At 40.7% G+C, this 12,111-nt stretch overlaps 2 protein-coding genes across 2 annotated transcripts in view; one reads left to right on the plus strand and one right to left on the minus strand.

Annotated features, from left to right (window-relative positions):
- LOC146963273 (creatine kinase, testis isozyme-like) overlaps nt 1-12,111 on the plus strand; it is a 205,431-nt gene that overhangs the window by 99,722 nt on the left and 93,598 nt on the right. The gene's annotated exons all lie outside the window — the stretch shown is intronic.
- eif5 (eukaryotic translation initiation factor 5) lies at nt 484-9,713 on the minus strand. The gene is made up of 11 exons (XM_085767895.1): nt 9,644-9,713; nt 7,917-8,199; nt 7,721-7,802; nt 7,106-7,278; nt 6,873-6,984; nt 6,636-6,760; nt 4,787-4,948; nt 3,821-3,982; nt 3,251-3,415; nt 1,112-1,252; nt 484-992 (listed from the first exon to the last, which is right to left on the minus strand). The coding sequence occupies exons 2-11, from the start codon at nt 7,986-7,988 to the stop codon at nt 894-896; spliced, it is 1,293 nt and encodes a 430-aa protein (XP_085624021.1). The 5' UTR covers nt 7,989-8,199; nt 9,644-9,713; the 3' UTR covers nt 484-893.

Consider the following 12,111-nt stretch of genomic DNA (forward strand, 5'->3'; position numbering starts at 1 on the left):
TATGGTTTGTGGATGAATCTGTTAAGTAATTTCACACATAATCCAATAAATCTCATGTTGAATAACCAATTACTTATCAGCCTGTCATGTTTCCCTTTAATCATGGCAAATAAAATACATATATTCAGCATAAAGCTGCAAATATTTTCATTTATTTCCTCCAACTTCTGTTAAAGTGAGAAAAAAAAAAACTGTAACTGTTTCCAACAAGTCACCAAAACTCAAAGACTTCCAGTTTAATACCAACAGAAGACTAGGGAAACAGCAGATATTCACATCTGGAAAATGTGGAAACAGTGAATTTGTCTTTTTTTTTAAATTGTTGGCGATTCATCACTCCATCTGTATATTTGTGATTTTAAATCAGATTTGCAAGTTCCCAATCAATGAAATTTAGTCAAACCAGAACAGGCAACATCATCAAAGCAAAGAAAAAACAAACAATGACCATGGCAAAGTGAAAAAAAAAGAAAAAAAGGGATATGTGGTGGATAGCAAAACATTCATTCTTTATTGACTTGGAAAAATACAGGGACCAAAAAGAAAAAAAAGAAAAAAAAATTAATAATAATAATAATAATAATAATAGTGTGCAGTCAAAATGATCCCCCGAAAAACAGCTGATTAAAACTCCCAAAGCGACTTCATTCATTTCATCAACTGAATAAGATCTCAAAATTACAGAGTTAATGTGCAGCAAGTAAAGCGCTAAGTTAAGTCATGCCACAAAGCAGAGGAGGGCTGAGGGTCTGGGGGAGGAGGAGGGGGGAGGAAGGAGGAGTAAAGGGTGAGGGATGAGCCAGCCATATAGGTGTTACAGGGCATGGTGAGTCAAAGCCACAACACAAGAAAAGAAGCATCATCATCATCATGGTCGTCAGTCGTCGAGTCTCTCAGATCGCATCAATGTCAATGTCGTCTTCTTCTTTTTCAGGCGTGTCTGGTTTCACAGTCTCCACTTTGAGCTCGCGGGCCGAAGACGAGTACACCACCTGAGGACCGACACACAAATACACACAAACATCAGCTCCGAAAAAAGAAAAAAGAAAAAAAAAACCCTCAATAATAAACTTTCAAAGTCGTCTACATCCTCTACAACGTCGTCCGTTACCTCCACGTTCTCATCGTCTTCCTCCTCCTCTTCCTCGCTGCCCTCGCTCTCCTCCTCCGCCTCCTTCAGCCATTTGACAAACGGAGCGGCCTTGGCGTGGATCTCTTTGGCAAGTTCCTTAGAGACGTACTTCTTAGAAACCTGGAGAGGAAAGAGAGACACAATCGATCAGTCAAGAGTCTCTGATCAAACACTCTGATCATCTACTGTAAATTAAAGACAGAAGCTTTTTACTAATGTGACACGTTTAATCCACGTCAGATTTATTTTATCTCCTGTAAATCGATCAAAAACTGAGAGATTCAGGACTTCAGGTTTCTTCAAAGACATGTCGGAGCCATGAATTAGGTTTTCTGTTAGTTAAACGATATTTTGGTGTTTTTAGAGGAAAAAAATCGATGTATGTAAGAATCGCAACTCCTATCTACGATTCTGAATCGATTCATAAACTTCAAAAATAAATGTTTTATTAACGTTTCCTCCGTCTCTCCACGCCCTCACAGGCTTCCGTACACAGCGTTGCAGTGAGCTCAGATAAGAGACGCTCGTTAACTGATTAATAAACGTTAACTGATAAGATTAAAACACTCTATTGAATGTCTGTGACTAGGCGTATGCCATGAGGACGATCGCTGTTTGTTTATAAAACACAACTGCTCCAGGTGAGCAGCCACATCCACTGAGCTCTGGATCGGCTGATCGGCCTCAGACGGAGGTTAGATCTTCACGCCGCCTAAACTAACGTCTTAAAAAAAAAAAATGTAGCGTCCCCCCCCCGTCGACAGGTCAGACACCACCTTAACTAACAAATTTTCTGGGGGAAACACTGTTCACATTATGAACTCTTTTCATACAAAGTGCAGCCGAACACCAGGCTGAAGCGAGACGAACTCTGACATGTGCGTATGAGAATTGATTTTGAATCGAACAGAGACACTCAAAGATTCACATCCCTACAACCACGCTTTTGAAAAGAGATTATTATGTTCAGCTAAATGTAGCAGTTTAAAATGGTTCAAATATTTTGCTGCTGAATAAATCTTGAAGGTACAGTATGTAAGAAATCTAAAGCAACTGGCCGTAAAATCCTCTTAATATGTCACAGTGACTCAGGAATAATGTTCATATAACATGATGAACTCACCAACAACAATAGTACAGCCAGAGTATTCGCATTAAAAATCTTTTTTGCAGACTGCAAATCATGTTTATGTTTTGAATTTACGTGTTTACATGTTGCGCCACCTAGCCCTCTCTCCCAGTCACGGTGGCATCAGTGGCATTTCAGCCTCCGGTCGCTTCCACTGAGCTGCCGCTACGGCTGGGAGAAAAAAACGAGATTGCTGTGTTTTGAATTTGACTGCAGTAACTGTTTTTGGCCACATTCTTACATATTGCACCTTTAAGAACTGGCTCACATGTGATGTGCTTTTTTTGAGGGGAAATATGGCTCCTGATATAGTCTGTAGACATCATCATTCAACTTTTTCGTCCCATCCCTACTGCCTTCTATTGTAATACCCGAATTTCTCCCCGGGGATTAATAAAGTATAGTTTTTGTAATCACATTGCGTAGCGGGGGCACATGATTATGGGCCGGCCCAGCACTTCACCTGCTGCTTTTCTTTTGTCGAGAGAGAGAGAGAGAGAGTGGGTCGCTTTTTTTTTGAAGATTTTTTTTGCTGTTTTAGTTGTTCGTACACTTTATTATGAGTTAATCTTTTTTGTTTTGTAAATAAATACTTTGATCTTTAGTTCAAAAATTGCAGTGAGTTTTTTTGTTAGGGCTCAGTCTCATCCTCAACGGCTCTTTTTGGTTAAAGTCGCTACAAGACAGTCGTATAAACTTTGGATATTTCGCCTAAAATTAAGGTTAAAATTAAGGTTAATGTTCTTTAACAAGTGGCCACATTAAGGTCTGGACTCGTAGAAGCAGAAAGTTGAGGCACATTTAAAACCTGCACTAAACTGAAACTGAAATGCTGTTTTACAACTGTTATCAGTTAATGGTCGCAATGAACGCTGTAAAAACCTGACAGGAGTCGCATCATTTCATTTTCATCTCATTAAACTCAAACGACCCGTCACAGAGTCTCCACTGTGTCCCGTTAACACTGAATAAAGTTCGGGCTGCTCCACCTTCTCTGCCCAGGCGAAGATGACGTCCTCCTCCAGCAGGTCGGCGTCGTACAGGTCTTTGAGGATGATGGGAACTCTGGCCAGCAGCTGCACCTGATGCAGCTTCACGACGCACTCGAAGCCTCCCAACAGATACTTCTGGGCCTTCTTGTTGTTGTGGCAGAACTGAAGAGTCAAAAAGTCCAACGTTATTGTGATTCTTTTTTTTATTAATTTCTTTTTTATATATGTATGCTTATATGTCGTGTGTGTCTGTGTGTATTTATATTTTGCTTCTTCTTTTTGTGTGTGTGTGTGATTTCTTTTTTGTTGCTGTTGTTTGGATTTTCCTTGTCTTTGTTTGGAACATACAGTCAATAGTAGGGCTATATTGTTTTTTCCAACAGGAAATACACTTGAATTGTCTGTATGTTCTTATTTTATTTTATTATACTGATTTCCTTTTTTTTTTTGCTATATGTTGATATGAAAAATGAATAAAAAATTGTTAAAAAAAAAAAGCCAACGTTACATTTCATTTTTCATCCGTTTCCCCTGAACACACGAGGTCAGGTTTTCCTCTGAACTCACCCGCAGGAAGTGGCGTTTGTATTTCTTGATCTGGTCACGGATGTTCTCGTTGAAGAGCAGCTCGCTGAGGATGAGGGGGCCCATGGCCTTCACGTCCAGACGCTCGGCCTCCGCCAGGATCTCCTTGTCAGCCACGTCGATGGTCCCGCTCTCCTTCTTGTGCTGAGGAGGAAAAACAGAAAACAGATCGTGTGAACGGCTTTTCTTCACTTTAGATAAACAGAACAATGCAACTTAATATAGATCGTATTAAATATAGATCGTTGGTTGAAGTTGGTTGTACAGGGGGAGAAGAGTTTAAGATTTAAGTGTTCAGGGTTCCTACACATTTAAAATTTCCAAATTCCATATTTTTTCCAGATCCTAATTTCCGGACTTCTCAGTAAAAAAAAAAATCATGTGTGACATTTGAGTAAATAGATGTGTATCATGTTAATAAATCATGCAATTAATCATTCGTTTTCATTATTCTGAATTTATATGCCATTATGTAACCAAATAATTTCAAGGAGACTGTAGCTAGGTACAATAGCTCATACAAAATAATGATGTGAATAAGACCAAACCCAGATAAGTATTAAGATAAATATATTTCCATACAATAGTTTCCATTTTCCATACTTTTAACAGACCTGGAAATGTATAAAATCAAATTCCATACTATTCCATACTTGCGTAGGAACCCTGAGTGTTAAGTTGTTTTGTGTGCAATTTCTTTGATAAGATTAATTTAACACTTTGTCCACATCTCTAATTTCTATACTTTCGATAGACAGAACATGCAACTTTATATAGATAATATTAAATATAGGCTCTGGGAACATCTAAGCATTTAACGGATTTAAGGACCAAATGAATCAGGATGATCACTGATTGATTCATCTCTAAATGGTGAGTGGGAGATGAGATCGTCTGCTCGTGAGTGAATGAGCTCCGTCGCTCCTCGGACCCTTTAGAGTCTCTTACTTTGACAAAGTTGTAGAAGAGGTTGACGCGCTCCTCCAGCGGTTTCTCCAGGTCCTCGCTGAGTGTCAGGACCTTGGCGTGGTCGCTGATCTCCTCCATTCGTCGCCTCTGAGCCTCCTCTGTGGTCTCCTCCGCCCAGTCGTCGTCGTCGTCGTCTCCATCCTGTGGAACACAAACAAAGACACAGATGTCGGACACAAGGACGCTTGGGTGCAGGAAACAATGATTTCACTTATTTACGGAAGGATCTAATGGTCAAGAAAAAGTATGAATGAAAAATCTAAATATTATTTATTCTTATACTATTTTATTCTGCTCTTATTTTAGTAGTATCTTATTTATCTATATGTATATCACACATTGTTGATTTTCTCTTACTACGCAAACCATAAATGAACTTGCAAAGCAAATATTCATTTCCGTTTCATTCATGATCCTCACACACACACACATAGTCTGACGCCTGTAATGACAGATTCTTTGATTTGCCCAGTCCACGTTTCACCAGTGTTAAAACAAAACAAAAAAATTGTAAATGTACTGGTTGCGCATGTGTAAATTTACTTGAACTGTCTCAAATCTTAGGGGTAAAAAGCCTCCATTTAGGGGCAGAGTGGAGCCCTGTGTTCGGGAGTTTGTAACAATTAAGTAAATCTGAATGTGACAGAGGCAGAAAGGCGACTGGACAGAGGGAACAGCTCGTGCTCTGAGGAAACTTTAACTCAGGATGACCTCTGGATGCGAGGGGACTAACGGCTACGGTTCAACCTGCATCAGCGCTTTCTGATCCATTTAAAAGAATAAAGTTGCACCTTATTGATAAGTCAGCACCGGCTTTAGAAAGAAAAAAAAACCTCTGAGGCACCGTGTCGTCCCGTTTCTAACTCCTTGGTGTTATTTTAGATGCAGATCTTCATTTTCAGAAACAGAGCTGACGTCACCAGAATGGCCTCAAACATTTACCAGAAATAAAATCCTTTTTTAATCATCTTCAGACTCTGAAAAGCTGCTTCATACTTTCATCTCGAGCCGTCTTCACTATTGAAACACACTTTGTGCTGGATTGTCAAAGCGTTATATAAACTCCAGCTCATTCAAAATGCTGCAGCCAGAGTTTTAGAGGATAAGTACGACCATATAACCCCCAGGGTTTCCGCTATACACATTTAGTTGTGGCGGCTCCTTAATTAATTATCGCTGCCACTACTTTATAATGGGATCGGAGCACATGAACAATAATAATCTACTGATTATCTTTAATTTGTCAACGTCCTCAAGTGTCTCGATCCGCTGGACGGCGCTCGGTTCATCAATAAACAACGTCAACGAGGTTATAGCTGATAAATTTAACACCACATGTTGGTTTCTGTTCATAATCTCCTCTTCTAGGATTAAAAAAAATCCTCTAGGAAACACTGACTCCTGTTTTAACCTTGTTGCACTGGCTCCATATAAAACAAATAATTGATTTTAAACTACTTATTGTTTTTAAGTCCATGACGTTGGATCTAACACATTTGCACCAACGACAACCAACAAATATGTTAAAGAATAAATGTTAAAATGAACGTTAAGTGTTAACACTGTGATCTGGCTGAAGAGAAAAGCGTCATGTGAGGCGGCCCTGGACTGTGTAACACTGATAGTGGGTTGTGTTTGTGTGCTCAGGACTTTAAACAAACACTGGCTCTCAACTCGGTCGTTGAACTCTGACCACGGCGTCTGAGGAGCCGTGTGTTGACGTCTCTTTACACGCTGCAGTTAAGGAGTGTGTGTGTGTGTAGTGATACTGAGCAGGACAGGAGGAGCTGCTCGGTGGTCAGACCGGTGGCTCGGGGAGATAACCCACCACGGCCTGAGGTGCGTCAATGTCGTCTTTCCCGGCCTCTCCGCTGCCAGAGCCGTTCTCCTTGTCCTTCTTGCGGTTCTTCTTCTCCTTCTCTTTCTTTACAGATGCGGATCCACTCTCGGCCTCTGTCGGCGGAGAAGCAGCATCAGTAAACGTGCCAGAGTTTCTTTACATCATAAAAGAATCTCTTCATTGCTGGGCATTAAAATGTTTTCTTACAAGAACAGAAACTCTCACCTGGTGGGTTTTTGAGGATGAACGTGCAGAGTTTGTGTCTGGTGTCTAGCATGCCGCGGTTTCCACAGGCCTTACAGGAAGTACCGATGGTTTGTTTCTTGGGATTGACATGCTGTGAGAGGAGAATTAACTCTTATTAATACATAAGGATATGTCTGTTTCATTAGTAAATTAAAATGTTTGTTTTTTCATTTAATATGTAAAAACTACAATAAAATAAAAAGCTTTTTTACCAGATCAGTTTCAGGGTTGTCACACTCGGTACACAGCACAAATTTTCTGATGAACCCATCAAGCATGTCCTGCAACTTGTTCGCCTCGTGGGATCCGTTGACGATGTAACGGTCGTTTTTGGTATCAAACTGGGTCTGAGCGCCGAGTTCACAACCAAAAAACTTGGTCGGGTCTGTGAAGGACGAAGAGGAGGAGGAGAGATGAGGTCAGTGACAATAAACATCAACAACATGAGAAAAAGATCAGTGTCTTTAAATCTGAAAATAGTTACTTTCAACAAACAACTCTTTGCCGACTGTTCTTCTTTATCCTCCTGTATTTAATGCTCCTTACAGTTTCCTACCGACTACAATGTGTTCACTGACGGCTCAGTTTCACTTATTAACAGTGACCTTTTCTCCTGTAGACTTCTTAAGTCTGAGGAGACTGATGATGCGTTTGATTAATGTGCTTTTACAGAATCTCTTTCTGTCGTTTAAATGAAAATCCAGAGGTGATAAATGGAAAAATGTTCAGTAAAAGAAGATAATAAAGCGTAAAAGCTGCAGTTCTGGGTTTTTAACTTGATCTCTTGCATCACACTGACTGATGACGCGACGCAGGATGTTACTCACATGTTGGAGGCCTGTTCAGCGCCTTTGCAACATCAGTCATGTTGACAATAACTGTCTTGATTCCATTCCCTTTGCCTTCAACCTGGATTAGAGACATGAAAACAAACAAACACGTTTAAGACGTCGTTCTTTTCCACTCATGTGAACGTATCCACACATCATCTGAGAACCGTGAACTGCAGCAGCGAGCCGTTACCTTGGCAATCAGACGGGGCATCTTGTAGCGGTAGAACTGGTCTGACACGCTGCGGTTGACGTTGACAGACATTTTGGCTGGATGTTAGCAGCACTATCAGTAAGATAAAAGGATCTTGGTTGGGGATTTTTCGGGATCTTCTGTCTGGAAAAGAGGGGATGACATAAACGACTGCAAGCGCGCTCGGTCTCTGACATGAAAAACGTTGTGCCGCTGTGGCCGCAAGCTCCTTGCTTGAAGGCTAGATTTCCACCACACAGGTTCCAACGGCTGCGCAACAGCTCTGAAAGAGGAGAGGGACAGAAACATGATCAATATTTAATCAGGAAAATCATCAGGAGGAACTTCATGTGTTCTTACCGGCTTTAAAAAAAATAAAAAACACGGATAAAAAAATGCTAGAGCCAGGTTTTTTAAAACTGTAAACTCAGCTGCGACGATTAGTCAATAATCAGCTGATGGAGAAACTTGAATGAATAATTTATTCAGGTTTTACTTATCCCACGTGAGTTGCCATTTTTAAAACTGTAAAGCCATAAATAAAAATAACATTCATTGATTTAATCAGTCGAGTTGTGGGACCAATTGTTCACCTTAGATCTCAGACAAAGAGGCACTAGTTTCCCAGAACGTCTAATATAATTACATAATTTTAATATCTGATTATCTTAACCCCTCCTCATCTGAAAAACTCCCCATTCTGGCTCACACAGTAAATCTTTCTCTCAATACTTTAGTCTGTTGGTCATTTAAAGCTCAGGGGAAACTTTGACAAAGGTTTTGTCGTCATTTGTTATTTAATAAACCTAAAAAGGGGGAGAATGATAATGATTAGAAAATGTTTTTTCCTTATGAAAGTGGCCTGTCAGAGGTTCTAGGCGTTTAGAGACTCTCAGACAGACAACTGTGGGATATTCACAGCTCCTTACGCAAATATTTCTCAACTTGAAACAAGCCTGAGCGTACGTTCTCGCATTACAGGGCCGATTTACAAATATCAAAAAAAAAAAAAAAAAAGGCCAGGGTTTCAAACACACACACAAGCATTTAAAATACTGCAAATCCAGCAGATATCCATGTGATCCAACAGCGAACAAGCAAGCTCAGCAGATTAGTCCAAAGAGGGAAAAATAAAACCCACCCAGCCACAAAAACTGGATGCTTTCCCCCCAGCTTTTGTGGCCATATACATACATACAAAAAACAAAAAAAAGCCTTTTGTCTTTACATGAGGGCCTCTGGCTTCAGTCACATAAGGCCTGTTCTTTTTAATAGGTCACAAACAGGAGGCCTAGCAGCTGCCAAACTCCCCCTCACTCTCTCTCTCTCTCCCTCTTTCTGTGCTGTCGGTTTTAACACCAACTCCAAACCAGTTCACCAGGACGTCAGGGCGATTTCCCCCATTAAATGACTCACTACTGAGGGGAAGGTGAACCTGAGAGGGGCAGAGGGTCGAGGCTATTTCAGGGGGAAGGAGAAGTGGACGCTAGAGGCTAAGTTAGCCTAGCCTAGCCTAGCTTAGCTGGATGCTTGGTGCAGAGTGCGTCATACAGTCACTGCACAGCAACACGAGTGACGGGACTGGGAGACGCCATTTTGATACAGTGGCACAGGAAAACATGACATATCGCTCATCAAACACGAGTAAAAAAATAAATTTAAACATACATACACTAAGAAAAACGTGTAAAAACATAAAACCAATAAAAAACAGTTTGGAAACTCACCGTTTTCGCAAAACAAAGACATAAACACAACGCTGATCGTCCAAGAGGCGCAGTGAACGGTGGTGGATGGTGCTGGTGCTGGTGTTGTATTGATTGCAGGGGCAGCAGCAGCAGCAGGAGGGTTTTCTTAATGAAGATGCACAGTTAAACACCCGAGAGCGTCCAAACGGTGCAGCAGGTGCCAGACTTTAAAAAAAACAAGGGTTGGGGGGGGGGATTTCTTTCTGGAAAGTCCTCGTTGGGGAGGGGGGTCCTTATGGGGGAGAGGAAAAGAAAGAAGAAGAAGTATAAGAAAAAGCGTATTGTTATCCCACACCTATGCTGCGTTCGAGACAACTCTACACTCGGATTTTTCCCGACCCTCCTCCTCCTACGCGAAAAAAGTGCAATTTGAACGCCACCTCATGTCGGAGCCCCCCACTCGGGAAGAGTCGGATTCTTTCGAGAATCGGTTGTCTGACGTCACACAACAATCTGCACCCCTTACAGAACCACACCGTCAGCTACACCATGAAATATGGATTAATATGCATTTTTTTTAAAACGCCAAAATACATTAAAAACGTTATGAAATACACAAATATTTACCTACGGTTACAGATTAACCCACTGTGAGGTTGTGGAACACAGCAAATTAATGTTGTCATTTATTATTTATCTCTTTTTTTAATGTAAAATGACGTTTCATTATTTTAAAATGCTTCTTTTTTTCCATTTTTAGTTGTTTTTGTGCCTTTGAATTCAAAGTTTGTCCCGGTTCGACATATTTTTTGTTATTCTGGCGTGGTGCGTCCATTTCAATAGTATGGGTGCGTCTCTTTGAATGCTTTCAAGTCGGAATCATAGTTTTTTTACTGGGAGATTCTCCGAGTTTTTTCGAACACAGCACTACTCCTAAAAAAATTGCTAACGTTAGCGTCAGCGTTCAATGTAACGCAGCTCAATGAGAAGCTAAGCTAACAGGCGGCTAACCTTTACACGTGTTTCGTCGCCAAATTTACCCCCATTAGGAAAAAAGGGTAATCAAATTAAATTATCTTTGGATAACATAACACAAGTAGTGATGGTATAAAAACAAAAAACAAACAGAACAAAAAACGTGACATCTGAATTATCGTTAACTAACCCGTTATACAACCCCCATAACGTGACAACTCCAGGAATTAGTCCGAACCCAGATGCTCATTGCTATAGCGACGACGCCTGTTAATAGCCGCCTCCGCCGACGGAGCAGTAGCGTTGTTGTGTCGACGGCGCGGTCCGTTGGAAGGTAATTGGTGATTGATTTAAGTGTGGTATCTTTTCACCACCGGTTAGTAGCTAGCTAACAGTTTCTCGGTGGGGAAAATACGAACAATTTCGAGTGAAACCCACGTCAGTACAGGCCAACGACTGATGAAAAGCGATGATTTTTATTTCGCACCTTACCTCTCGAATGTTCTGCGGAGCTCGACTGTTACTCACGGCGCTTTTACTGACGAGGTCAAACCAACGGCTGGAAGTCACGCAGCCCCTTCCGGCGGTGTCATGGACTTCAAATTAAAAGCCCACTTTTATTTATTTATTTATTTTTTGACATGCAATCAAGGCCGCCCTTCCCCTCTCTAGATTGGGGCAGAGACTTTGATTGGGGCCCCTGAGATGAATTTTATGTGGAGCCCCCCCCCTCCCCGGCCGACTTCACCCAATCCCAAATGTATAATAGTTACAAAATTATTGTATAACGATATACCATTTTATGTTTTAACGGACAGTTTATACAGTATTTTTGAGTTTTAAAAAAGTTAGACGTGTAATTTAACTATGAGTATATAAGTATAAGTGGTGTAACATATGTAGTATAACAACAATTTGTATTGCCAAGAGCAATAAAGGGCAACTTAACAACACAAGGAACTTGACGTGATGTCAGGTGCAGACCCTTTTTACAGTCTATGGTGCAGACACAAACGGTACAAAAAATAGTATAGATAAAATGGAAATTAAAATAAAATAAGATAAGATGAAATAAAATAGAATAAACCTGTTTGCACCTGACACCAAGACAAGTTCCTCCTGCTGTAAACTGACCTTTACTGCTCTTGGCAATAAAACAGATTCTGATTCAGAAATCGAAAACATTTACTTTTTATACTGACCACTTTTGTGTCCCGAATAAAGGCTATTACTATTTTTATAATTATTCATACGCTGACAATTTCGGGTTTGTTTGGTCCGTTTAGATTTGCAACAGTTTATTTCTCATCTAACTGTCGACGTGAAGTTTTACATCCTTTACTTTGAAAGGGTAACAGGAAGTATTATACTCAGCTTGACGCGCCGTGTGATTATCGCTCTTCTGATTGGCTGACGTCGTGACGCTGTACGTGCGTAGGCGCTTCCGCAACTTGACTCGCAGGAACGAAGCAAAATAGAAGATGGTGAGTATGAAAATGGCGAAAAAGGCCACGATTTTCCACATTTACGGT

The sequence above is a fragment of the Trachurus japonicus genome, chromosome 22, assembly GCF_045865225.1.
Source record: "Trachurus japonicus isolate A0001 chromosome 22, Traja_1.0".
NCBI classification, from domain to species: Eukaryota; Metazoa; Chordata; class Actinopteri; order Carangiformes; family Carangidae; genus Trachurus; species Trachurus japonicus.